At 47.8% G+C, this 27,598-nt stretch overlaps 1 protein-coding gene across 1 annotated transcript in view; it reads left to right on the forward strand.

The window, feature by feature from the left end:
- The window catches only part of depdc5 (DEP domain containing 5, GATOR1 subcomplex subunit), a 257,419-nt gene that overhangs the window by 152,541 nt on the left and 77,280 nt on the right, over positions 1 to 27,598 (forward strand). The window contains exons 18-21 of the mRNA XM_088000284.1: positions 624 to 721; positions 11,482 to 11,538; positions 14,869 to 15,025; positions 24,022 to 24,182. Coding sequence (XP_087856410.1) covers positions 624 to 721; positions 11,482 to 11,538; positions 14,869 to 15,025; positions 24,022 to 24,182 — 473 coding nt within the window. The remainder of the gene's footprint in view (positions 1 to 623; positions 722 to 11,481; positions 11,539 to 14,868; positions 15,026 to 24,021; positions 24,183 to 27,598) is intronic.

Raw genomic sequence — 27,598 nt, forward strand, 5'->3', positions numbered from 1 at the left:
GACCAATACATTTCCTGCTTTGTGATGTAACTAGAGCTGAACTTCCTGTTGCCACAAGATGAGCTATTAGGCAGGCTGTGTAGGATCCGTGTACAGGAATATAATATTGAGTGACGGTGAGAAACATAGTCAGAACATTGATTTCACCCGTGAACATTGCTCATTAAGTCTATGGTTCTCCTTGTTCTGGGTTGCAGTCTTACACTAATGTATAATTAATGTAAGATTTGGCAACCCATTCCTTCTAAAGCTGGTTTCATTTTGAAGTCTTAACTGTCACAGTAAAATAGTACCGCACCTTTTCTCACCGTCCGCCTCACTGTTGGGGGAGGAATAATTCCTGATTTATCTGTTCCTGGAGTGAGAGTGTGATCAGCGTGGACGGTAACATCCTGAATCTTGGCTGGCAAATCAGCAAGCGTGTGCTGTCTTGTCACTTTTGTCCTTCACCTCTCCAGGAATTTCTAATCACAACCTGTCTTCCATCTGGCAGGGCTCTTGTGACTATGATTTAAAGGGAAAGAGCGAAACAAATTGCAGCTTCCAGTTGCCAGTGGTATTCTGGTTTCTGCTGCCTATTCTAACGCATGTCTGCTTTCTCTCTCATCCCTCCCCTCCGCCAGGCGGAGCACTGCCAAGCAGATTGCTGACAACCTATCATTCCTGGGGTGTACTGGAACTGATGAATTTGCCACCAGCCCAGCCAGCAGCCACAGTGCAGGTGAGTGTGTGCAAGGCCTGAGCGTGTTCAACTGTTATGTCCGTTTCAGAAGCAGTCTCATGGAAGGCCGGGTATGTTAATTTCAGAAGCAGTTTCATGTTCCCTTGCTGAGTCCAGACACCGTAATCTATAGAAAGATTTCAAAAATCATAATCGGCGCGGTTTTGAAATTTTTTTGTTGTCAAAATACATCTGACGAAACCAAAATACTGTGGGGACACTGAAGTAAAAAGCGAAGAACACTGAAAATACTCAGCAGGGTAGACAACGACAGCAGAGAGACCCGTAATTAATGTTTCACTGAGATGGCATTTGTTTGAACAAGTGGAAGTGAAAGATGTAAAAGTTTGTAAGTAAGTATGGAGGCAGCGATGCAGGACGGTCTCTCGTAAGGTGAATGACAGGGCAGATTGTGACAAAGTGACTTGCAAACAGTAAGACCATGTCCATGTGTTGTGCCTTTTCCAACTAAACAAAACCCTTGTGGTGTATTCCCCGTGGCACCGCCTTGACCAGCCTGACCTAACTTCGACCTTTGAGTATAGGAGTTGGGATGTCATGTTGGTAAGGCTGTTTCTGGAGTACTGTGTCCAGTTCTGGACGCCCTGCTATAGGAAGGATATTATTAAATTGGAAAAGGTTCAGAAAAGATTAACCAAGACGTTGCTGAGAATAGAGGGTTTGAGTTATAAAAATAGTCTGAGACTTCTTTCACTGGAGTGTAGGAGGTTATGGAGTGACCACATAGAATTATACAGCGCAGAACAGGCCCTTCAGCCCTCAATGTTGCGCAGACCTATGAACTATTCTCAGCCTGTCCCCCTACACTATCCCAAGATCATCCATGTGCTTATCCAAGGATTGTTTAAATCTCTCTAATGTGGCTGAGTTGACTACATTAGCAGGTAGGGCATTCCACGCCCTTACACTCTCTGAGTAAAGAACCTGTCTCTGACATCTGTCTTAAACCTATCACCCCTCAATTTGTATATATGCCCCCTCGTACACACTGACGTCAACATCCTAGGAAAAAGACTTTCACTGTCTACCCTATCTAATCCTCTGATCATCTTGTATGTCTCTATCAAATCCCCTCTTAGCCTTCTTGCCAATGAGAACAGGTTCAAGTCTCTCAGCCTTTCCTCATAAGACCTTCCCTCCAGACTAGGCAACATCCTGGTAAATCTCCTCTGCACCTTTTCCAATGCTTCCACATCCTTCCTGAAATATGGGGACCAGAACACAATATTCCAAGTGTGGCCGCACCAGCATTTTGTATAGTTGCAGCATGATATTGCGGCTCCGGAACTCGATCTCTCTACCAATGAAACCTAACACACCGTATGCCTTTTTAACAGTAGAGGTTTGTGAAATCATGAGGAGCATGGATAAAGTGAATAGCACGGGTCTTTTCCCTGGGGTGGGGGAGTCACAACTATGGGGCATATTTTTAAGGTGAGAGGAGAAAGATTTTTAAAAAGGGCATGAGGGGGAGAACGGTTTTACACAGAGAGTGGGTTCGTGTGTGGAATGAAATTCCAGAGGAAGTCTGAGATGTAGGTACAGTTACAATGTTTAAAAAACATTTGGATAAGTAGATGAATAGGAGAGATATGGGCCAAAGATAAGCAGGTGGGATTAGTTTGGTTTGGGAACATGGTCGGCATGGACTGGTTGGATCGAAGGGTCTATATCCATGCTGTACGACTCTGTAATCACAGAGAATAAAAGCAAAAAAACTGCAGGCGCTAGAAATCAGAACTAAAATCCGAAGGCGCTGGAGAAATTCAGCAGGTCTGGCAGCTTCTGTGGAGGGGGAAACCGTTAATGTTTCAAGTCTGGTTATGATTCTTCCACTGGGCTCCACCTCGTCTTTTCTCCCATGTTTGTTTCCAAGGGTTGGGTCATTAGCATCCTTCAGATTGGCGTCCACAAGCCTGCAGGCAAACTCCTGCAGTGGTTTGCCAGCCGCTGCCCTGGTATTTGTAATGGAAAATTAACAAATTTCTACATTTACTGTGAAATTTGAAAGAGAATGCGTTTCTAAAATGTAATGCTGTGCTGAGCTTTGTAAGCAATCCTTTGATGAGGTTTGCAGCCAGCTCGTCTCTGTGCTGACCTTTGTAAACCTTCAACTTGACCTTGCGACAGTCAAACTCGGCGAAAGCTGAAGAACTGTTATGTCCAAGACCAGGGGATGAGAGGATAACAACTTGAGGTTTCCCAGTCTTTGCCCTTGAGAGTGTGATAAGAAACAGTATAAGACCAGTATCTGAATTATGCTCAAGTACCCCTTTACATTGAGGCATCTGAATGAATGTATTGGGTCAATTCTGCAAAATTTCAATAAAGCTCTTTTCTTTGCTCTTGCTAACAGTTGAGTCTAGTCGATTTAATTTCCACCACAGTCTTCCAGCCTGCACTGGAAGGATTTGCAAGTCAGCCTGTTACAAGCCCACGTTTCAGTGCTGACAAGCCCTGAGGTTAGACTCTATTCTGGCCCAGAGGTAGGGGTGCGACCCATAGCACCAGAAGAGCTCAGCATGTGATTGTATTCACAGTGTAACTTACCAGCGCTCAGCCATTTTGTCCCCAGGCCTGTTTTGCCATTCCAACACGGCAGCTGTGTGACCCAAAGCCGTGTTTGTCAGGGGATGGTAACAACCAGAACAGTCACAGGGAGGGTCAAAGTGCAGTCGAGCAGCAGAAATAGGGGACTCTCGAGTCAGAGGCATTTCTGTGGCTGCAAAGGTGACTCCAGGGTGTTGTGCTGGCTCCCCGGTGCCAGGGCCAAGGATGGCTCTGAGTGGCCATAGGACATTTTCAAAAGGGAGGGAAAACAGCCAGAGGTCGTGGTATGTGTGGCTATAGGCAGGAAGATTGATGAGGTCTTTGCAAAGGGAGTTCCGGGAATTAGGTCTTAACTTGAAAAGCAGGACCTCGAGGGTTGGAATCTCAGGATTATTCCCAGTGCCACATGCCAGTGAGGTTAGGGATAGGAAGGTAGTACACTTACATATGTGGCTAAGGAGCTGGTATAGGAGGGGGAGGGCTTCAGAGCCATGGATTATTGGGGTATCCTCTGGAGCAGGTGGGACCTGTACAAGAAGGATGGGTTGCCCCGAAACTGGAGGGGCACAGATATCCTGGCATGGAGACGATTAAACTTGTGTGGCGAGGGAGTGGGAACCAGAGTAGTAGGTCAGCAAGTAAAATGACCGGGGAGGCAGAAACTAAGGCCAATATGATTAAGGCGAGGTTACTGAATATGGCAGAACTGGCAGTCTGAACTGTATGTTAATGTGAGGAATATGACCGGTAAGGTCAATTAACTTAGAGCTTGGATCAGTACATGCAACTATGATGCTGTACCTATCATAGAGACTTCGTTGAGATACAGAGAGAGAGAGAGAAAGAGAGACGAGACTGGCAGCTTAACGTTCCAGGGTTTAGATGTTTCAGGCGAGATAGAAAGGACTGCAAAAGAGGTGAAGGAGTTGCGTTACTCATTAGGGAGGATATCACCGGTTTATTGTGGGAGGAAACCTCAGCCAGTGAGGCTACATGGGTAGAGCTGAGGAATAGGAAGGGTCCAATCACTTTGGGGTTGTGCTACATACCTCTCAACAGCCAGCAGGAGATTGAGGAACAGATATGGGACAGATTATGGAAAAATGTGGTGTTGGTTGGTTTTAACTTCCCTTATATTGACTGGGTCTCCCTTCCTGCCGGTTTGGGGGGCGGGGGAGGTGGGATGTTATGTGCATCCAAGAGGGTTTCTTAAAGCAACGTGCTATTTGTGGAATCAGGAAACGGGCCATAGTTGACCTGGTATTAGGGAATGGGCCTGGCCAAGTGGGAGGTGATGGCCTAGTGGAAGCTTTGTTGGACCCAAGTAATGTTCTGGAGACCCAAGTTCAAATCCCACCATGCAAAAGGTAGAGTTTGAATTCTGTTTTAAAAAATCTAATGATTGTCATTAACAGCCCATCTAGTTCTCTAATGTCCTTTAGGGAGGGAAACAGATACTGCCGTCCTTACCTAGTCCGACCTACACGTGACTCCAGACCCACAGGAATGTGGTTGTCTCGTAATGCCCTCTAGCCATGGCATTGTGTCTCACAAACTCGATTGAGATTTTGGAGGAAGTGATGAAGATGATTGATGAGGGTAGGGTTGGTGGATGTTGTCTACATGGATTTTATCAAAGCCTTTGACAAGGTCCCTCATGGCAGCCTGATACAGAAGATGAAGTCACATGGGACCCACGGTGAGCTGGGAAGATGGATACAGAACTGGCTTGGTCATAGAAGACAGTAGTGATGGAAGGTGCTTTTCTGACTGGAGACCTGTGACCTATGGTATCCCACAGTGATCAGTGCTGCGACCCCTGTTGGTTATAAGATGTAGAAGCGATTTGGAGGAGGGTGTAGCTGGCCCAGTTAGTAAGTTTGGGGATGGCGCACAGTCTCAGGGAGCTGAGGATTGCCAGGGGATACAGCAGGAGACCCTGGTGGAGAAATAGCAGATGGAGTTTAATCCAGACAAATGCGAGGTGATGCATTTTGGAAAGTCTAACGTAGGAGGGAAATGTACAGTAAATGGGAGAACACATAGAAGCATTGACATACAGAGAGAGATCTATGCATACAGGTCACAGCTCCCTAAAAGTCACAACACAAGTGAATAAAAACATAGAACAGTACAGGCCCTTCGGTCCTCAATCACCTTTTATCCTACTCTTAAAATCAAACTAACCTACATCCCCTTCATTTTACTATCATCCATGTGCCTATCCATGAGTCTCTGAAATGTCCCTAATGTATCTGACTCTACTACCACCACTGGCAGCACATTCCACGCACCCACCTCTCTCTCCGTGTAAAGAACCCACCTCTGACATCTCCCCTAAAAACCTTCCTCCACTCAGTAAAAAAAATCACAACACCAGGTTATAGTCCAACAGGTTTTATTGGAAGCACTAGCTTTCGGAGCGACGCTCCTTCATCAGGTGGTAGTGTCTATCATCTGATGAAGGAGCGTCGCTCCGAAAGCTAGTGTGCTTCCAATTAAACCTGTTGGACTATAACCTGGTGTTGTGTGATTTTTAACTTTATTCACCCCAGTCCAACACCGACATCTCCAAATCATGTCCACTCAGTAAGTTAGTCAAGGTGGTGTATGGCATGCTTGTCTACATTGATCAGGGCACAGAGCGTAAGAGTTGACAACTCAGGCTGCACAGCTGTATAGAACTTTTGGTCACATTTGGAATATTGCACACAGTTCTGGTCACCACACTACCAGAACATTGTGGAGGTTTGGGAGAGGATGCAGAAATGACTTATCAGAACATTACCTGGTTTAGAGGGTGTTGGCCGTGAGGAGAGATTGGACACGCTTGGTCTGCTTTCACTCGAACGTTGGAGGCCGAGGGGCAACCTGATAAAAGTTTACAAAGTTATGCGAGGCATGGTTAGAATGGCGTCTTTTACCCAGGGTAGGAATATAACTTACAAGGGAGACACTGGGTTTAAGGTAAAAGGGGGAAAGTTTAAAGAAGATATAAGAAGCAAGTTTTTGTTTACACAGAGAGGGTGGAATGTGGGCCAGAGGAGGTGGTAGAAACTGATACAATAGCGATGTTTAAAAGGCATGTTGACACACGCATGAATAGGCAGGGAATAGAAGGTTACAGACCACAAAGGGGCAAGGATGTTTCTTACTTTAGAACCGATCACGTGTTGGCATAGGCTGGGTGGGCCAGAGGGCCTATTCCTGTGCTGTACTGTTCTTTGTTCTTTGGAGGGCAGTGGTGTAGTGATAATGTCGCTGGGCTAAGCAATCCAGAATCTCAGGCTAATTTGGCAAACAATTAGCCGAATGGTGACCATTGTTAATCGTCAGAAAAATGGATCTTGTACACTCATATCCATCAGAGGAAGAAATCTGCCCTTGGGCTGGCCTGTGCCTGACTCCAGATGCACACAATGTGGTTGACTCACAGAACCACCGTGAGTATTACTGTGCAGAAGGAGGCTGTTCAGCCCATCGTGTTAGTACCAGCTCCCCAAATAAGCATGACGACTTGTGACTCTTAACTGTCCTCTCGGCAAATAGGGATGCGCAAGAAATACTGGCCTAGCCAGTGAGGCTGACATCTCCAGAATTATTAAAATAAGGTTAACAATTGATCTAATTGCTATTTGCAGAAAAGAACTCTAAATCCCCATCACCCGTTGTGCATAGAGATGTTTCTTACTTTCACTACTGAAAAATCTAGCTGTAATGTTTAAATAATAACCTCTTGTCCTAAACTCCACAGCTACTGTCTGTTTACCCTAATCAGTTCTTTTAATGATTAGATTCCCTACAGTGTGGAAACAGGCCCTTCAGCCCAACAAGTCCACACCGACCCTCTGAGAAGTAACCCACCCAGACTCATTCCTCTAACTTGGCAATTTAGCATGGCCAATTCAACTTTTGGTCCCTGGTGCTGTGAGACTGCAGTGCTAACCACTGAGCCACTGTGCTGCCCAGTTTGAGAACTTTGATAAACTCTCTAAATTCTGTGGAGAACAATCCTGGTTTGCGTAATCTCTCCTTGTAATTTAACCCTGGAAATCTTGTTATTGTAAATCTATCCTGCGCTTCTATCATTGATTTTCTGTGTAAAGCTACCCATAATGCCTCAGTCTAGTCAGGGCTTTGTATAGCTAAAACATAACTTCTACCCCAGCGTATTCTAGTCATCCAAATATAAAGGCCAGCATTCTGTTAACCAACTTGATTGCTCAAGACATTTTGATAATCTCTGCACGTGGACTCTGGCATTTCTTGAACTTCAATTGTTTCTAGTTTTATTCCCCCCTCATAACAGAAGATCTGCTTCCCGCCGAAAAGAATAGGGCGACCTGATATCAGCCTACCTTGTAACTCATTCACCAGAGGAGCGTTGTGACAGTTTGGAGATGTCGAGTGGGTCGCGGGGAGGTCATGCTGGCTTTGTTCGGAGAGTCTGTGATGTCAGATGCTGTTGGTGAGGCGCAGCGTGGAAACGAGATTTGGGTCTGGGCCAAGGAGAGTATTTCAGGTGACCCCGGTGGTATTGTTTGTGAGGACAGGAGTCATTGGGTAGACCGAATTGGAAGAAGATTAGTTCACTTGGTTAACTGTGAAGAGAGCTAGTCGGAAACAGTGTATTAAAGGCCGTAGACCAGTGAGGAATGGACGCATTTATCATGGCCACAGTTATACAGGATGCTTTTTGTGACTTGGAGCAGTTTATGGTGTGGCAGGAAAGATTGGCCTGAGTTTGAGAGACAATAATGTGTTCAAGAACTTTGGAGAAGGAAAGGAAGGTTTGACTTAAATATCAAGACACCAGGGCGATCCTGTGTTTGTCCCTGTGATGTACTGAGTTGGCTGATTTCTCAAAGGGCTGTGGGGTGAGGGGGAAGACGACCAGAGTTCCTGCATCTGATTGCCACCCAGAAGTGTCTGAATCATGGCTGAGTACAGGATGGAATTCCTATTTTAATCAGAAGCTCTTCCACACCCAAATAGCCCCTCAATGCTTTGCCATTTTGCCCCTCGGTTTCAGAATGGCCACTTGAGGGTGATTTCTAATCAGAAGCAGAGATAAACTCCAAATAAATGAAACCGAGAAGGACGTTTGAGTTACATGATGGTTTGAAGAGCTGGCTAAAGAGGCAAAGGTTTGTTCCTGAATAGAAAGGTAGACAAAGAGGCAACAAAGCTCCTTTCCAGAGATTACACCTCCTGAGTTTACTCACCTGGATTGTGCCTCAGTGTAGCCTGTCCTTGCCCAGGCATCCTCAGCGACCTCTGATGTTACCCACTTGTCTCAAGTTAATAGGCAGTTGCATAAATCTCCAAACCCAAACCTGGAAATCTGAACCTGAAATAGCAAATGATGGAAACAGCAAGCTGAGCAGAAGGTGAGATGTTGCAAGTTTCATCAGCTGCGCTAAACTCTGCCAATTCCTTTCACTGTCCCTTGTGTTTATCTATTTAAAGAAACTTGGAATCTTGAGAGGTTTAGGCTGACCCCTTCCACATCCCCAGCCTGGGTTCAGTTCCACTGCTTCCCCATGAAGGGTTGAATCCTCCAGTACCAGTGTCACATTCCTGTCTGGTGTGTAGAGTCGCAGAGCCATACAACACAGAAACAGACCCTTCGGTCCAACTCATCCATGCTGAGCAGATATCCTAAACTGATCTAGTCCCATTTGCCAGTATTTGGCCCATATCCCCCTAAACCCTTTCTAGTCATGTATCCTTCCAGATGTCTTTTAAATCTTGTATCTGTGCCGAAAGAGCATTAGCCATTTACCCCGACAAGCCCAACCCTTGATAAACATTGTCTTGGCATCTCATGCTAAGCTTGGGTACACTCACCACCGGTGTGTCCCACATTACACAGAAGAGAATGGTGTCACCTGAGTGCAGGGCAGGCAGAGGAGACTTCAGCTGAGCAGCCACTTGCAGGAATACCAGCCAGACGCCAGGCCTGTGGATGAAGCTATGGTGGTCAGTCACCAATTCAAACCAGTGATGAGCAAATACCGTGAACATCTGCACCATCTGCCTGTGCAGTCCCCGATTTAAGGCACTCCTGCAGCAAATCTCTTCAAGGCAGTGAACAGCAGCAGTTACTGATGATATTAAGCAATGATCAATCACGATTGCAGGTGGATTGTATATTTAGACAAATTGGCGATCTTCACTGAGTGCAGTCCTGTGTAACACGGCCCAGTGTGATACTGGAATCTGTCTGTGAGCATGATTTCGACTTGGCTTCTTGGGACAGGCAGGGAGCAGGAGCCAGCGAGTAAAGAACCTGCCTTTAAAAACTGTCCAGTTGCAGGTGGATGACATTACTTACAGCAGAACGGTTAAATTTAAATACAAAAGCAAGGCTGGTTCACTGTCAGAGACTTAGTCAAATCACCTCACAGCTCTTGTTTGGCGACATAGAATCGTAGAGATGTACAGCATGGAAACAGACCCTTTGATTCAACTCATCCGTACTATCCAGATATCCTAACCTAACCTAGTCCCACCTGCCAGCACCCGGCCCATATCCCTCTAAACCCTTCCTATTCATGTACCCATCCAGATGACTTCATGGAGCATGAGTCGGTTTTGGTTCACAGCCAAAGGAAGACAGCCCTTGCCCTCCCCACCATGCCTGTTCAGGAGTGTCCTTCATTTTAGATTAGTTTAGATTACTTACAGTATGGAAACAGGCCCTTCGGCCCAACAAGTCCACACCGACCCGCCGAAGCCAAACCACCCAGACCCATTCCCCTACATTTACCCCTGCCCCTAACACTATATGTAATTTAGCATGGCCAATTCACCCGAACCTACACACCCCTGAACACTATGGGTAATTTAGCATGGCCAATTCACCCTAACCTACACATCCCTGAACACTATGGGGTAATTTAGCATGGCCAATTCACCCTAACCTGCACATCCCTGAACACTATGGGTAATTTAGCATGGCCAATTCACCCTAACCTACACACCCCTGAACACCATGGATAATTTAGCATGGCCAATTCACCCTAACCTACACACCCCTGAACACTATGTGTAATTTAGCATGGCCAATTCACCCTAACCTACACACCCCTGAACACTATGTGTAATTTAGCATGGCCAATTCACCCTAACCTGCACATCCCTGAACACTATGGGTAATTTAGCATGGCCAATTCACCCGAACCTACACATCCCTGAACACTATGGGGTAATTTAGCATGGCCAATTCACCCTAACCTGCACATCCCTGAACACTATGTGTAATTTAGCATGGCCAATTCACCCTAACCTTCACATCCCTGAACACTATGGGTAATTTAGCATGGCCAATTCACCCTAACCTGCACATCCCTGAACACTATGGGTAATTTAGCATGGCCAATTCACCCTAACCTTCACATCCCTGAACACTATGGGTAATTTAGCATGGCCAATTCACCCTAACCTTCACATCCCTGAACACTATGGGTAATTTAGCATGGCCAATTCATCTAATCTGCACATTTTTGGACTCCAGGGAGGAAACCCACGCAGACGCAGAGAGAACGTGCAAACTCCACACACAGTCGCCTGAGGCAGGAATTGAACCCGGGTCTCTGGCGCTGTGAGGCAGCAGTGCTAACCACTGTGCCACCACGCCGCCCACAATGTTGTGTATCATTCAGCTATCAGCGTTCTCTATGTAAAACCAGATTGATCTGGTTTCCCAGCTGTGAATGCTGGCTGACTGTTTTGGGACGTGGAGCTTGGTGGGTTATTTTTAGTCTTGAGTTGGCCTTTCGCTTTGTCTATTCATTCACCGGGTGTGGGTGTCACTGGCTAGGCCCGTATTGATTGCCCATTCCTAAATGTCCAAGGGAGAATACAAGTCAACCACACTGCTGTCACATGTAGGTCAGACCAGGTCAGGAGAGCTGATGGCAGATTGCTTCCCTAAAGGAAATGAGTGAACCAATTTTTCTTAATCATTGAATTCAAAATCCACCATCTCCCATGGCAGGATTTGAACCTGGGTCCAAGGTACGTGATTTGGGTTTTTGAATTAACAGTCTAGTGATAATCCCACTAGGCCATGACCGGTTTGGTGGTGCATTGTGGGTGAGGCGAGGCGAGCGGCCAGTTAGAACGCACAAAGCATCGTACGCTGATGGATCGGAATCGGCTGATCGCCTCTGTTTCCATTCCAGGTACCCCACTGAACCAGGCATCATCCTACGAGGATCCTACCACCAGCCGTGATCCAAGTGAGTCCCTGACAGAATCGAGCCAGTCTCAGGAGGGGAAAAGGCAGCCAATACACAGTGAAAGTGCGGTGCGAGTGCCCACCAGGTCATCATCAACTGAAGGGAGAGAGAAGGCGGGTTCATGTCCAGGGAGAGAACCTGCCTGTCTCCTTTCAGATGATCAGTTAACCTGCTGCCCATTGACTGCATTTTGACCTTTAATGTAAAGAGAACTAAAAAAAAAGCTGTCTTTATTTCTCTCCCTTCCTTTCTCCCGACCCCAATAGCTAAAGAATTGTATGTATGTCAGCCCGTCCGCTGATGTTTGTCGACTTGTGCCACATGTGTCTTTTTTTCCAAGATGCTTTAGCAATTTTACTCTTGTCTGTTTGTCCGTACTTTTCTGTCTAGCTGTCTGGTCCTTTAGCATGGGTTCACCCCACTGCCTGGACAGTGCCTTGTCTGTGTAGGCAGCAGGGCAGGAGTGTCTGGCAGTCTGATGTTCCGTTGCCTGTGGGAGGTAGACCAAGCCTTATACCCACTGTCTCCCAGCTCAGTGTTGCCATGACAGGGAAAGAGCAGATGTTAGCCACTGGCTACCTGACTGCATACCTTGAATTAATGGGATTTGCCCAACCCCAGACCAACGTTGCTATCTTATACAGTATTCTGTTTACTGATTGCACGTCCAGTAACTTATTTTTATGTTGGGTGGATCAGGGCGGCTCAGGGATCCGGGTTCGATCCCACCCTCGGGCGATTGTCTGTGTGAAGGTTGCACATTCTCCCCGTGTCTGCTCCAGTTTCCTCCCACTGACCAAAGATGGACAGGCGCGGGTGGATTGGCCACACTGAATTGCCCCATGGTATCCAGGGATGTGCAGGATTAGCCGTGGGAAATGCAGGGTTGCAGGGATGGGGTGGTTCTGGGTGTGATACTGTTCGGAGGGTCAGTGTGGACTCGATGGGCTGAATAGCCTGCTTCCATACTGTGGGGGTTCTAGGACGCTAGATTTATATGCTGTTGTGATGTTTCCCGCTCAGTTGTGCCCACATACTCTCTGTCCTGGCAGCATCTTTAAACTGAAAGCACTTTAAACTCACCAAGTGCTCCATGTGAGGTGACAGAAAGCTGTGCTTTAATAAAGCTTTGGTCACTATCAGAACTCCTCAGCCTTGTAACCATGTGTTTAATGTTTGTGTCAGGCTGGTGTGGTATGGATGATGTTACATAACCGTTGGAACACTGTTTACAGTAAGGTCTGGTTAAAACCTCATCCAGACTCTCTCCAGCTGGAACGTTGATATTCCGTTGTTTTGATCCATACCTTGATACCATTCCTTCATGCCCTCCAGTTTATTTTGAACCTCCACCTCCCCCCTCCCTACAGAGCTTAGCTCTTCTCTCGCACATCTTGCCAACTGACTCTGAAATCCAGCTCTAACCCTGCACGCTTGTCCGAGTTTGTTCTGTGTAATCTGAGTTTGTACCTAAAGCCGGAATGGAGATGACTGGGAATGGTGGTGAGCTTCCAGGGCTGGGACCACGCCCTCTGAGCCAAGCTTCGAATTCCTGTCCACTGCTGCCATTCACACGCTAGATGGGGGAATGCTGGTCTACTGACGAAAGCCGAGGCCCAGTGGGTGAAGGCATTGGCTGCTTCAGTACTTGCAGCGCCCGGACCGGCAGTCTCAAACTTCAGTGTCTCATCTGTGCTGAGGGCTTGGAGCTCAGCCCCACCTAACACTGGGGGGGGCTATTATCGCTGAGCTCAGCGAGGAAGCCAGAAGTCAGCCGGCATTAACCATCACTCAGAGCTGACAGGAGGGAAAAAGAAGCAAGTGAAAATTTCTGTTCCAAGGGTTAAGTTTCCAAATAATTTTGACTGCCAGACAAAACGTCTGGTCACCTGAGCTGTCAGTTTCTGAGATATGAAAATCCTTGGAACATATCCACAACAGAATTATTCATTTGAACCACCTTAATCATAGTGCTGTAGATGGAAAGATGCTTAGGTCCTGTAGGGCCCTGACAGGGATATGGGGGTAACCCATGTCTCACTATTTATTTATGTTCTACCCACGAGAGCAGTCTGGGGAAGGGGGCAGACGTCGGTTAGGTCAGGGTTGGCGGGAGGGGAAGATTCGAAAGCTGGGACTATAACCCACTGACTGCGGCGTCTACGTGTCGGTGCAAGGGAGGGTTAGACTGGCTCTCCTGTTGAGTGTCTGACTGCCCAGCCTCGCTGGTTAGGACCAGCCACTCAGCTGAGTTACTGGACAGAAATGTGTGTCCATGGGAGATCACCTCGTGGAAAGGAAGGGATAGACTTGAAAGGATTAAAAAGTGCATTCAGTCGGACTATCACTAACTGCATCTAATGTGACTAATGGAAGCCATAAGCAGCAGTCTCTCTCTCTGTACTAACTGTTAGTTGTAACAGGTTGTTTTTCTAATCGGAACAACAGCTGCTCTCACGCCAGCTAACTATTGAGTATAATCCTGTTGTAAACCGAGCAGGGTGCCTGTATCTGTGCCTGTTCTGATTCCCATATTAACGTTTGTGTCTGATACCACTTACCCGCTGCAGCTAGGAGCCTTCGCCCGTGCCCTGACAGTGAACAAGCTTGGAAAAGGTTCTGCCTGCTTCCTGGTGTAGCAGTCGGATTTAAACAGTGTTTACTGAATGTTGCAGGATCTAGTGCTGGATTGACTTTGTTTTCCACTTTGTGATTTCTGCTTTCTCTCTCTCTCTCTGCTCTGAAACATAAGCAGCATGGTCTGTGACTGTGACCCATTCCCCATGTGCAGTCTCTCTGTCTGATGTCTTGTATAACAGTGCAACCTCTATCTACCCTAATGACCCAGTCCTACTAATGTTTAACAATGAATGAAAAATATAATTGACCACCAAGTAATCCCTCCTCTTGTTTTGCACACTTTGCAATTAATTTGTATGCTTATATTGCATTTATATGCAATTCCTACGGTAACATCATCTTTTGTGTTTTGATGTTGCTGTCAAATGATGCACAATGATGTATATGCATGTTAAATTTGGATAGCAAGAATCCTTTTTTTTTTAACAGCTAATAATTTTTTTCTTTCTTCTCACTCTTCCTACTTCCTTCCCTTTTTGCTCAATCAACGGCTTTAATTTTCTCTTTCCTCCCTCCCGCTGTCCTTTTCTCTCTCTGCCCCAACCCTGCCCCCGTCCTTCCTGCCCTTGGTCCATTCTCTCTCCCTCCGTTCCCTGCTCCCTTCCTCCCTCCCCTCTCCTGTCCTGGAATTCGGTGTCCATATGATTTTCTGACGCGCTGAAGTTCTGATGCTGTCTGCTCCTCCTGTAGTGCCCAGTTTCTGTTGCACAGTGGGCGTTGACTGGAAGTCACTCACCACACCTGCCTGCTTGCCACTCACCACCGACTACTTCCCGGACAGGCAGAGCCTTCAGAACGACTACACGGAGGGCTGCTACGATCTCCTCCCTGAGACCGACGTCGACAGGTCTGTCACACTCCTCATTGACCGTGAATTAACCGAGATATTTACAGTGCTAAAGGGGACTGACAAAGTAAACAGTGAGAGAGTGTTTCCCCTTGGGGGGGGGCAGTCTGGAACGAGAGAGAGAGAGGTCCCCATAGTTTTAGGCCAAGGGATGACAGGTTAGTGGGTGGCGTGGTGACACAGGGTTAGCACTGCTGCCTCACAGCGCCAGAGACCCAGGTTCAATTCCTGCCTCAGGCGACTGACTGTGTGGAGTTTGCACGTTCTCCCCGTGTCTGCGTGGGTTTCCTCCGGGTGCTCCGGTTTCCTCCCACAGTCCAAAAATGTGCAGGTCAGGTGAATTGGCCATGCTAAATTGCCCGTAGTGATTAGATTAGATTAGATTAGATTAGATTAGATTAGAGTGTGGAAACAGGCCCTTCGGCCCAACAAGTCCACACCGACCCGCCGAAGCGGCAAACTACCCATTCCCCTACATTTACCCCTTACCTAACACTGCGGACAATTTAGCATGGCCAATTCACCTGACCTGCACATCTTTGGACTGCGGGAGGAAACCGGAGCACCCGGAGGAAACCCACGCAGACACGGGGAGAATGTGCAAACTCCACACAGTCAGTCGCCTGAGGCAGGAATTGAACCCAGGTCTCTGGCGCTGTGAGGCAGCAGTGCTAACCACTGTGCCACCGTGCCGCCCTGAAGGGGTAAATATCGGGGAATGGGCCTGAGTGGGTTGCTCTTTGGAGGGTCGGTGTGGACTTGTTGGGCCGAAGGGCCTGTTTCCACACTGTGAGCAATCTAATCTAAGTTTAAAACAGTTGAGGAGGAAGAACTTATGTCAGAGGGTCCTGAGTCTGCACGCTTTACTACCCCAGACTTCGGTGGGACTCTGTTTAAGGAGGAGGTAAACTGATTTGCAATTGCTGCTGGATTGAAGGGATTTGGAAAGTGGAGTTGAGGCCAAGGTGAGATTGGCCATGATCACTTTCAATGGCAGAGCAGGCTTCAAGGTTAGATTCTGGATCAGTGGTGCTGGAAGAGCACAGCAGTTCAGGCAGCATCCGAGGAGCTTCGAAATCGACGTTTCGGGCAAAAGCCCTTCATCAGGGCAAAAGCCCTTCAAGGTTAGAATGGCCTACTCCTAATTCTTTCCTCCTTGTGTTGAGATTAGACTTGGGGTTGCCAGCAGTTTTCAGGTAGACACAAGCAGGATGAGGGCAAGACAAGGAACGAGATTTGTGAGAGGGTGAGCTGTGTGATAGACAGACACAGTAATGAGGTACTTTGACAATTCCCACTCCCTCCTCACTACAGTGGATTATATTTGCTTTATATTTTTTGAAGAATGGTTTTAAGCATTTTGTTTTAAACTGATGCCTGTTAATTAGTTGTTGATTGATATGACCTGAAGTATGTATGTTCACCACTGGGTGGAGTGGGCACTGTGACTGACAAGAGTTTGAGCGAGTTGCTGACTGACCAACAGCTCTGGTTCTCTCCAGCAGGTGGCAGTATTTTCCTACCCTGCAAGTGTGGCAGCAAATGGGAGCAGCATTAACGCTTCCCTGAAATTCCTACATTTATTTTCACCCCGGTGAAAATGTGACTTAGATGTTTCCAGCGTTGGGGCTTGGAGACAGAAAGATGCAGGGGAGAGAGTGCTGTTAACTCACCAGGTTTGGTTGGGGCATTTTGAAACTCCATTTATTCTAGTGGCTGTTGTCATTTGCAAAGTACAGCTCTTAATTAACCATCTCCTACACTGAAGTAACTCCATCATCGTGATTCTGGGTCAGTATTTCCCCCTTCCAGTCCATGGGCCTTTACATCAGTGCCAGAGCCATTACCTTTTCTTGGAACGTTGGTTAGTTATCCTCTTGCCTGTTGAACTCTGACCCTGAAGTGCGCAATATTGCATGTTCACCTCTAAGTCAGTTGTGTTCTGAAAAGCGATGGGATTCACTGGAACTTTGCTTCTGCAGTTGGTACGTTGACATGCGAGAATATATTGGGTCTTAAAGTGACAGCGTGGGTTAGTGCTGGGGAGGTCAAAGTTCGCAATGGCTCTCCCCTGACCTTTAAACAGGTCAGGAGTTGTAAGGACTCCTAACTTGCAATGGGATGCCACGTTTCCTGAGCCAGTGATTGCATTCTGTGACACTAATCCGGTGTCCCCCATCCTGTAGGGCTACGGATTTAATCAGTACAAAAACGCACACAGAATTCACAATGTTACTCTGCTCAGCTTTTTATTGTTAATCACTTGGCGGGGGGCGGGGGGGTGGGTCGGGGTTGCTGAGTGGAGCTACCCTGGATACAGACGCCAGCTGCTTTCTTTAAGACAAGCACTAAAAAATGGGGAATCCTTCAATAAATTTATAAGGAGTTTATTGTGTTCACTCCTGGGCTGAGCATCACCAAGCATTTATTGCTTATCCCCAATTGCACGTGAGAATCTGATGGTGAACCACTGCCTTAAATTGCTGCCGTCTGTTTGGTTTCGATGTATGCACACAGCTGTGAGGAATGCGTTTCCACAGGGTTAGCTCGGCAATGGTGAGTGGCCAGCTCTGGGTGGTATGTGGCTGGGAGGGAAACCTGCAGGTGGGGATGTTCCCTGCTGCCCCAGTGCTTCTCGCTGCTAGAGATTTTCAGTTTGGAAGGGGCTATCAAAGAATCCTTGGTGAATTGCTGCTGTGCACCTTTCAGATGGTACACACTGCTGCCTGGTTGAATAGGTAATGGACTGAGCAAAGGCTGTAGCTGGTGGACGAGGTTCCAATCAAGCGGGCAGCTTTGTCCTGGGCAGGGTTGAGTTTCTCGAATGTTATTGGAGTTACACTCGCACAGGCGAGTGGGGAGTGTGCTCTCCCCCTTGGCTTGTGCCTTTTTTTTTAACGATGGACAGACTTTAGGGAGTCAGGGGGTGAGTTACTTGCTGCAGTATTCCGAGCCCAGGGCATACTCTTGTAGCCACTTACTTACCTGGTGAGGTCAGTTTTGATGTGGTCAAGGGCGTTGACAGGATGTTGATAATGTGGTCTCAGTGATGGTGAGGACATTGAATGTCGAAGGGCAATGGTTAAGTTCTCTCTTGTCAGAGAGGGTCATTGATCTGGTACTTGTGTGACATCAATACTGCTTCCAACTTATCAGCCCAAACCTGGGTATGGTTTCCTTTTGTTGACCTGGAGGAGGTGGGTGTTGCTGGCTGGCCAGCATGGTTGCCCTTGAGAAGGTGGGGGTGAGCTGCCATCTTGAACCCCTGCACTCAACCTGCTGTGGGTTGACCCAGAATGCCCTCGGGGAGGAAATGCCACAATTTTGACCCAGCGACACTGAAGGAATGGCAATTTATTTCCAAATCAGGATGATGAGCCGTCTCAAGGGGACCTTTCAGGGGTTAGCGTTCCCCTGTGTCTGCTGCCCTTGTCCTCCTCGGTGAAAGTGGTGGTGGGTTTGGAAGGTGCTGCCTGAGGATCTTTGGTGAATGTCTGAAACGCATCTTGTAGACAGTACACACTGCTGCTACTGAGCGTCGGTGGTGGAGGGAGTGGATGCTTGAGGTTGTGGTGTCAATCAAGGAGCTGGTTTGTCCTGGATGGTGTGAAATCTCTTGAGTGTTGTTGGAGCAGCCCCCAGCTCGGCAAGTGGGGAGTATTGCACCACACTCGGGACTTGTGCCTTGTAGATGGTGGACAGGCTTTGAGGAGTCAGGAGGTGAGTTACTCACTGCAGTGTTCCTCACCTCTGACATGCTCTTGTAGCCACTGTGTGTCTGTGGTGAGTCCAGTTGAGGAGTTTCTGGTCAATGATAAACCCCCAGGATGTTGGCAGTGGGGGTTTCAGTGATTGTAACCCCATTGGAGATTTCGGGGTGGTGATCGGAGTGTCTCTTTTTGGATTTCCCACACACAAAGCCGGGCCTAATGAGTACCTAAAGCCACCTCTCCAAATGCATAGTCCTATCTCTCAGAATTCCCTCCAACAGCTTACCCACCACTGATGGGGAGCTCACAGGTCTATAATTTCCAGGCTTCTTACAGCCTTTCTTAAAGCCTGACCTTCTGCTGGAGGGAAGATCATTGATGAAGCAGCTGAAGCTGGTTGGGCCGAGGACAGTACCCTGAGGAACTCCTGCAGAGATGTCCTGGAGCTGAGACGACTGACCCTCCAACAACCACCACCATCTCCCTTGTGTTGTATGCCTCCAATGACACCCATTGATTCCAGGTTTTCGGGATTCCTTGATGCCGCACACATTCAAATGCAGCCTTAATGTCAAGGGCTGTCCCTCTCCCCCCTCCCCTCTGGAATTCAGCTCTTTTGTCCATGTTTGACCCAAGGCTGTAATGAGGCCAGGAGCTGAGTGACCCTGGGGGAACCCAAACGGCGTCACTGAGCAGGTGCTGCTTGATAGCCCTGTTGGTGAGCCCTTCCATCACTTTACCGAGGATTGGGAACAGATCGATGGGAGAGGAATTGGCTGAGTTGGATTTGTCCTGCTTTTTATGTCCAGGACATACCTGGATAATTTCCCACCTGGCCAGGTCGATCCCAGTGTTGTAACTGTCCTGGGAGAAGTTGGCTCGAGGAACGGCCAACACATCTTCAGTACTATTGTTAGAATGTTATCAGGGTCCTTCGCCTTTGCAGCATCCAGTGTCTCCAACCGTATGTTGGTGTCACATGGAGTGAACTGAATTGGCTGAAGACTGGTACCTGTGATGCTGAGGAGCCTCAGAAGGCGGCTGAGAGTGATCATCCACTCGGCAGTTCTTGTGGGCGACGGCTGTAAATGCTCCAGGCTTGTCTCCGCGAGCATCAGGCCTGGAGATGTTCACACGCCGTTTCCGTTGTGGCTGAGGCGTCCTGTCTTGTTGGGATTGCCCCTTGTTCTTAGCTGGGTTTTAGCCACCCTCCTGCGCTGTTCATTAAATGGGACTGGATGCACAACTGGATCAGTCCTGGTTTCAGCTTGCGCAGCACACACTCCCCAGAACCTCCATCGTGTTGTGTGGCAATCTTCATCGTGAAGGTAGAATGTCTTCATGAGGGCTGTGTGGTCATCATTCCTACCAGTCCTGTCATGGACTGATGTACCTGCAGCAGGTAGATGGGTGAGGATGACGCTGAGTGTGATTTGTTCCCTCTACTGATTCACCCAGCTCCTGCCACAAACCCGAATATTTTCTGGCAATTATGTCCTTGAAGACTTAGCCGGTTTCAGTAAATGGTGCGAACAAACCACTCTTCTCCCAATTGTTACAGCACAGATGGAGGCCATTGGGCCCATCGTGTCTGCCCTCTCTGTGTTGCTGATGGAGTTCCCCCCTCAGTGCTTCATTGTTGCTAAATTGGGTTGTCAGTTTTATTTGTCAGATGGCTTACTCGTGACCTTTGTTACCTGGTTACCAGTTAATGATATGGAAGTGGGTGTGGCATACAAGGTTAGACCGCATCGTCGGGTCTTCGTATAACAGGCCCAACAAGTGCCAGGTAATAATCATCTCTGAAGAGCCAATCCAACCATCCATCCTTGATGTTCAAAAGCATTGCCATTGCTGAATCCTGGAACACGCTGGACTGGAATAGGCAGGAGCTAACCAGGTCAGAGGCCAGCAATCCTGCAGTGGGTAAGTGGGTAACATATCTCCTGTCTCCCCGAAGCCTGTCCACCATCTACAGTGCACAAGTCAGGAGTGTGATGGAATACTCCCCACTTACCTGCTCCAACAACACGCAAGAGACTTGACGCCATCCAAGAAAATGCAGCTTGATTGACACCATATCTACTCCCTTCACCGCCGATGGTCAGTTAGAGCACCTAGAACCCCTACAGAGTAGAGGCCGGCCATTGGGCCCATCGAGTGTACACTGATCCTCCAAAGAGCTTCCCAGTTTCGCATGGCTAACCCACCTAGCCTGCACATCCCTGGACACTATGGTCAATTTAGCACGGCCAATCCATCTGACCTGCGCATCTTTGGACTGTGGGAGGAAACCGGAGCACCCGGAGGAAACCCACACAGACACGGGGAGAATGTGCAAACATCTCACAGACAGTCATCAAGATGTACAGCACAGAAACAGACCCTTCGGTCCAACTCATCCATGCTGACCAGATATCCCAAGTTAATCTAGTCGCATTTGCCAGCACTTGGCCCATATCCCTCCAAACCCTTCCTATTCAAATTCCCATCCAAATGCCTTTTAAATGCTGTAATTGTACCAGCCTCCACTGCTTCCTCTGGCAGCTCATTCCATACACGTACCACCCTCTGCGTGAAAAAGTTGCCCCTCAGGTCTCTTTTATATCTTTCCCCTCTCACCCTAAACCTATGCCCTCTAGTTCTGGACTCCCCGACCCCAGGGAAAAGACCTTGTTTATTTATCCTGTCCATGCCCCTCATGATTTCATAAACCTCTATAAGGTTACCCCTCAGCCTCTGACGCTCCAGGGGAAACAGCCCCAGCCTGTTCAGTCTCTCCCTGTAGCTCAGATCCTCCAACCCTGGCAACATCCTTGTAAATCACAATGACCTTCTTATAGGAGGGAATTCAGAATTGCACACAGTTTTCCAAAAGTGGCCTGACCAATGTCCTGTACAGCTGCAACACGACCTCCCAACTCCTGTTCTCAATACTCTGACCAATAAAAGAAAGCATACCAAACGCTGCCTTCACTATCCTATCTACCTGCGACTCCACTTTCAAAGAGCTATGAACCTGCACTCCAAGGTCTCTTTGTTCAGCAACACTCCCTAGGACCTTACCATTAAGTGTATAAGTCCTGCTAAGATTTGCTTTCCCAAAATGCAGCACCTCGTATTTATCTGAATTAAACTCCATCTGCCACTTCTCAGCCCATTGGCCCATCTGGTCCAGATCCTGTTGTAATCTGAGGTAACCCTCTTCGCTGTCCACTACACCTCCAATTTTGGTGTCATCTGCAAACTTACTAACTGTACCTCTTATGCTCGCATCCAAATCATTTATGTAAATGATGAAAAGTAGAGGGCCCAGCACCAATCCTTGTGGCACTCCACTGGTCACAGGCCTCCAGTCTGAAAAACAACCCTCCACCACCACCCTCTGTCTTCTACCTTTGAGCTAGTCCTGTATCCAAATGGCTAGTTCCCCCTGTATTCCGTGAGATCTAACCTTGCTAATCAGTCTCCCATGGGGAACCTTGGAGTCCATATAGATCACATCTACCGCTCTGCCCTCATCAATCCTCTTTGTTACTTCTTCAAAAAACTCAATCAAGTTTGTGAGACATGATTTCCCACGCACAGTAAACGCTGATGCAAAATACTCGTTTAGTATCTCCCCCATCTCCTGTGGCTCTACACGTAGGCTGCCTTGCTGATCTTTGAGGGGCCCTATTCTCTCCCCAGTTCACCTTTTGTCCTAAATGTATTTATCACCCATGGGTGGAGTTGAGCTCAGGTCCCTGGTGCTGCAAGACAGCAGTTCTCACCACGGTGTTACTGTCCAATATGTACTATATACAAGATGCACCAAAGATCCTCAGAGGGCACCTTCCAAATTCACAACGACGTCCATCTGGAAGGACAAGAAGGGTAACAGGTACAGGAGAACACCTGCAAATTCGTCTCAAAGCCACTCACCATCCTGACTTAGAAATATATGGCTCTTTCTTCAGGGTCGGGGGTCAAAGTCCTGAAACCCCCCCCACCCAAAGGCATTGTGTGTCAACCCATAGCATGTGGACTGCAGTGTTTCAAAGCGGCAGATCATCCTCACCTTCTGAAGGACAACTGGGAAAGGGCAGTGAACGCTGCCTCAACCAGAGATATCCACAGGTAGTGAACATAAATTAAAATTCCAGCTAAGTTGGTCAATTCAACCAAACTCTGGCCTCCAAGCTGCTTTCCCATCAAGGGGCAGACAGCCTTCCTTCAGATACTTTAATCTACCTGCTCAGGTACGTTATCACCCCCCCCCGCCCCCCAGCGCCGGAGTGGGTGAACCCATAACACCGCCACTGTGACTCAAGGCTGTCTACAAAGGCATTTTTTTAATCACACTACCCATTCCAATCACATGACATCCAAAATGTTTCACAATGGGATCCCTCGTATAGAAAATTGGAGGAAATTTGCACACAGCAAGCTTACGCAATCAGTCAGATAAACCCACTGTAGTGGTGTCAGTTGAGGGATAGCTATTGGGCAGGCCCACCAGGAATAATGCTCTTAGTTTTTGGAATAATACTGTGGGATCATCGAGTCCACCTCAGAGTAAAGACAGCATTGCGCCCCCCTCCCCACCCAACTATTCATCAGTGCAGAACAGTCCCAGGCTGTTAGCCTAGGTTTCACACACCTATCCTTGGGTAGCACCTACCCCCTCCCCTCACTGACTGGTCTGTTTATTTCTGCCATCACTGGAACGTTACCATCTTTAACCTGACTTCAAACCCTGATGAGCTTCCTGTTGTGCGGCAGTAATATAGAGCTGGGAAAAGGCACTCCCCTGGACAGGATTTGAGGAGGCTTCTCAAAACGGAAGACAGGATTGGGAAGGGTTTTACCAGAATGTGGGGCAACACCAGCCCAATGTTTTGCCAGTGAAAATTGCGGAGGGTGACCACTCAAAGCCAGGGGCAGCTTGATGGCTCAGTGGTTAGCATGGCTGCCTTCCCGTGCAGTGATGCAGGAAGAGGTGCTGGATTTACCGAGTGTACCTAACAGGAGGTGTAGCTGAAATATAAATGGGAAAGGAGCTCATTCTCTGCAGCATTAGAGCAGCAAGATTTCAGTTTGTCCTTAGGCTGATAACCTAAGCACTCCTTTGCAGCAGACTGGGCAGGTTTCGGCCTGGATTGTGCTGTGGGAGTTCTGTTTCCATGGCGATGTGTAGGCTGGAGCTGGACACTTGCTGCCCCAGTGGGCAGTTCTTACTGTAGGCCTGAAAGAAAGAGCAAAGAGGAATCATTTTTCTGACCTTTGTGTTCTCCTGGTTTACAGGAGAGATGAGGATGGACCTGTCATGACAGCGCAGCAGGTATTTGAGGAGTTTATTTGCCAGCGCCTGATGCAGGGCTATCAGATCATCGTCCAGAGCAAGAACAGGCTATCGAGCACTGCAGCCTCAGCGCCTCTCAGCAGCAGCCCCCTCTACACTCGGGGTAAGGAGCCTTGCATGTGGTAGGTTTCCATGTGGCGCCGGGTGCCCGTTAGAAGAGTTTCTCTCCTGTATGTACCTGCACTTGTAAGAATGGGCCAGACTGACTGCGATCCCCTGAGCTGCTCAATAGCCTTCAGTGCCCTGAACCTAAACGTGAGGGAGATAGCTGTTGGGCTGGACTGCAAGAGGTGAGTGAGAACCCAGACCCTGTCTTCACAGGAGCGAATTCAGCACCAGGAAAGAGGAAAGGTTGGACGAACGTAAAACCTTTTTCCAACTGATGGTGGTATCACCATCATCAGCCCCGATGGTGGGTATTCTTGTGACCCCGTCCTCCTTGTTAAGGTGGGGGCGTGAGAGTACTGATGTTACATTTGGGGCAATCCATGCCCATCCCTTCATTAATCCGACCCGATGCAGGTATCCCACGTAGGTATGGTGCCACCTCTTCCCCCAGAGATGTCATTGCAACAGCACAGTGGCTCAGCGGTTAGCACTGCTGCCTCACAGCACCAGGGGCCCAGGATCGATTCCACCCTCGGCCGACTGTCTGTGTGGAGTTTGCACATACTCCCCGTGTCTGCGGGGGTTTCCTCCAGATTTTCCGGTTTCCTCCTGCAATCTGAAGATGTGCAGGTTAGGCTGAATTGGCCATGCTAAATTACCCCATAGTGTTCAGGGGTGTGTACGTTAGGGTGAATTGGCCATGCTAAATTACCCCATAGTGTTCAGGAGTGTGTAGGTTATGGTGAATTGGCCATGCTAAATTGTCCATAGTGATCAGGGATGTATAGGTTAGGTTGAATTGGCCATGCTAAATTACCCCATAGTGTTCAGGGATGTGTAGGTTAGGGTGAATTGGCCATGCTAAATTACCCATAGTGTTCAGGGATGTGTAGGTTAGGGTGATTTGGCCATGCTAAATTACCCATAGTGTTCAGGGATGTGCAGGTTAGGGTGAATTGGCCATGCTAAATTACACATAGTGTTCAGGGTTGTGAAGGTTAGGGTGAATTGGCTATGCTAAATTACCCCATAGTGTTCAGGGATGTGTAGGTTAGGGTGAATTGGCCATGCTAAATTACACATAGTGTTCAGGGATGTGTAGGTTAGGGTGAATTGGCCATGCTAAATTACCCATAGTGTTCAGGGATGTGTAGGTTAGGGTGAATTGGCCATGCTAAATTGCCCCATAGTGTTCAGGGGTATGTAGGTTAGATGCATTGGTCAGGGGTAAATATAGAGTAATAGGGTAGGGGAATGGGTCTGGTTGAGTTACTCTTTGGAGGGTCAGTGTGGACTTGTTTCCTCACTGTAGGGATTTTATGATTCTATGATTCCAAGGTTCACCCACTCTCCGGGGATGTGGGGCAGCTATTTTAAACCTCTTCTGGTGCTCAACACTAAGCACTCATGCACATGGCTGCCTGTAGATGCTGTGGTAACGGACTTTGCCCCCTTGCCCTGACTCCATTTGGTGAAAGCCTAGCTGGACAGAATGCTCCCGGTCAAGGTCAGGGCCAACGCAACAGCTTGTAACTCCGGCCCCATCAACTGCCCTTCCTGCATTCGTGTGGCTTCCCATGGTCCCCAGGCTGTCATCCTTAGAGGTGCCAAGTTGGCCAGCATGCTTTGAAAAGCAAAGCCCTGGAGGGGGTTTGCACCCAGTTGAAACGGAAACCCAATCCAACTGAAGCCCTTAAAGAGGACTTCGTGACACAGTATGTAGACAGGCCAACAAGGGGCGAGGCCACATTAGGTTTGGTACTGGGTAATGAACCAGGCCAGGTGTTAGATTTGGAGGCAGGTGAGCACTTTGGTGATAGTCACCACAATTTGGTGTGTTTACTTTAGTGATGGAAAGGGATAGGAATATACCGCAGGGCAGTAGCTATAGCGGGTGTAAAGGCAATTAGGATGCGATTAGGCAAGATGTAGGATGCATAGGATGGGGAAGGAAACTGCAGGGGATGGACACAACCGAAATGTGGAGCTTGTTCAAGGAACAGCTACTGTGTGTCCTTGGTACGTAAATACCTGTCAGGCAGGGAGAAAGTGGTTGAGCAAGGGAAACTTGGTTTGCTAAAGACGCTGAATCTCTTGTCAAGAGGAAGAAGAAGGCTTACGTAAATATGAGAACATGAAGGCTCAGTTAGGGTGCTTGAGAGTTACAAGTTAGCCAGGAAGGACCTAAAGAGAGAGCTAACAAGAGCCAGGAGGGGACATGAGAAATCTTTGGCAGGTAGGATCAAGGAAAACCCTAAAGTTTTCTATAGCTATGTCAGGAATAAAAGAATGACTAGAGTAAGATGAGGGCCAGTCAAGGACAGTAGTGGAAAGTTGTGTGTGGAGTCCAAAGAGATAGGAGAGGTGCTAAATTAATATTTTTCGTCAGTATTCACATAGGAAGAAGAAAATGTGGTGGAGGACAACACTGAGGTACAGGTTATTAGACTAGACAGGATTGAGGTGCACAAGGAGGCAGTGTTAGCAAATCTGGAAAGTGTGAAAATAGGTAAGTCCCCTGGGCCGGATGGGATTTATTCTGGGATTCTCTGGGAAGCCAGGGAGGAGATTGCAGAGCCTTTGGCTTTGATCTTTGTCATCATTGTCAACAGGAATAGTGCCAGAGACTGGAGAATAGCAAATGTTATCCCCTTGTAATAATACAATCACAACTCTGGTAATTATAGACCTGTGAGCCTTACTTCGGCTGTGTGTAGGTGTTGGAAAGGATTAAAAGAGATGGGATTGATAATCATCTAGAAAGCAGTAATTTGATCAGGGATAGTCAGCACGGTTTTGTGAAGGGTAGGTCGTGCCTCACAAATCTTATTGAGTTCTTTGAGAAGGTGACCAGACAGATGGATGAGGGTAAAGCAGTTGATGTGGTGTATGTGGATTTCAGTAAAGTTCCCCATGATAGGCTATTGCAAAATATAGAGACATGGGATTGAGGGTGATTTAATGATTTGGATTAGAAATTGGCTAGCTAAAAAAAGGTGGTGGTTGACGGGAAATGTTCATCCTGGAGTTCAGTTACTAGTGGTGTACCACAAGGATCTGTTTTGGGGCCACATCTGTTTGTCATTTTTATAACTGACCTGGATGAGGGCGCAGAAGGATGGGTTAGTAAATTTGCGGATGACACTAAGGTCGGTGGAGTTGTGGACAGTGCTGAAGGATGTTATAGGTTACAGAGGGGCATAGATAAGCTGCAGAGCTGGGCTGAGAGGTGGCAAATTGAGTTTAATGCGGCAAAGTGAGAGGTGATCCACTTTGGAAGGAGTAACAGGAATACAGAGTTTTCCTGGGCTAATGGTAACATTCTTGGTAGTGTAGATGAGCTGAGAAATCTCGGTGTCTATGTGCATAGATCCCTAAAAGTTGCCACCTGAGTTGATAGGGTTGTTCAGA

This window comes from Chiloscyllium plagiosum, unplaced genomic scaffold, assembly GCF_037043375.1.
Source record: "Chiloscyllium plagiosum isolate Xiang-an unplaced genomic scaffold, Cpla_swu_hap1 HiC_scaffold_24, whole genome shotgun sequence".
In the NCBI taxonomy this organism is placed as follows: domain Eukaryota; kingdom Metazoa; phylum Chordata; class Chondrichthyes; order Orectolobiformes; family Hemiscylliidae; genus Chiloscyllium; species Chiloscyllium plagiosum.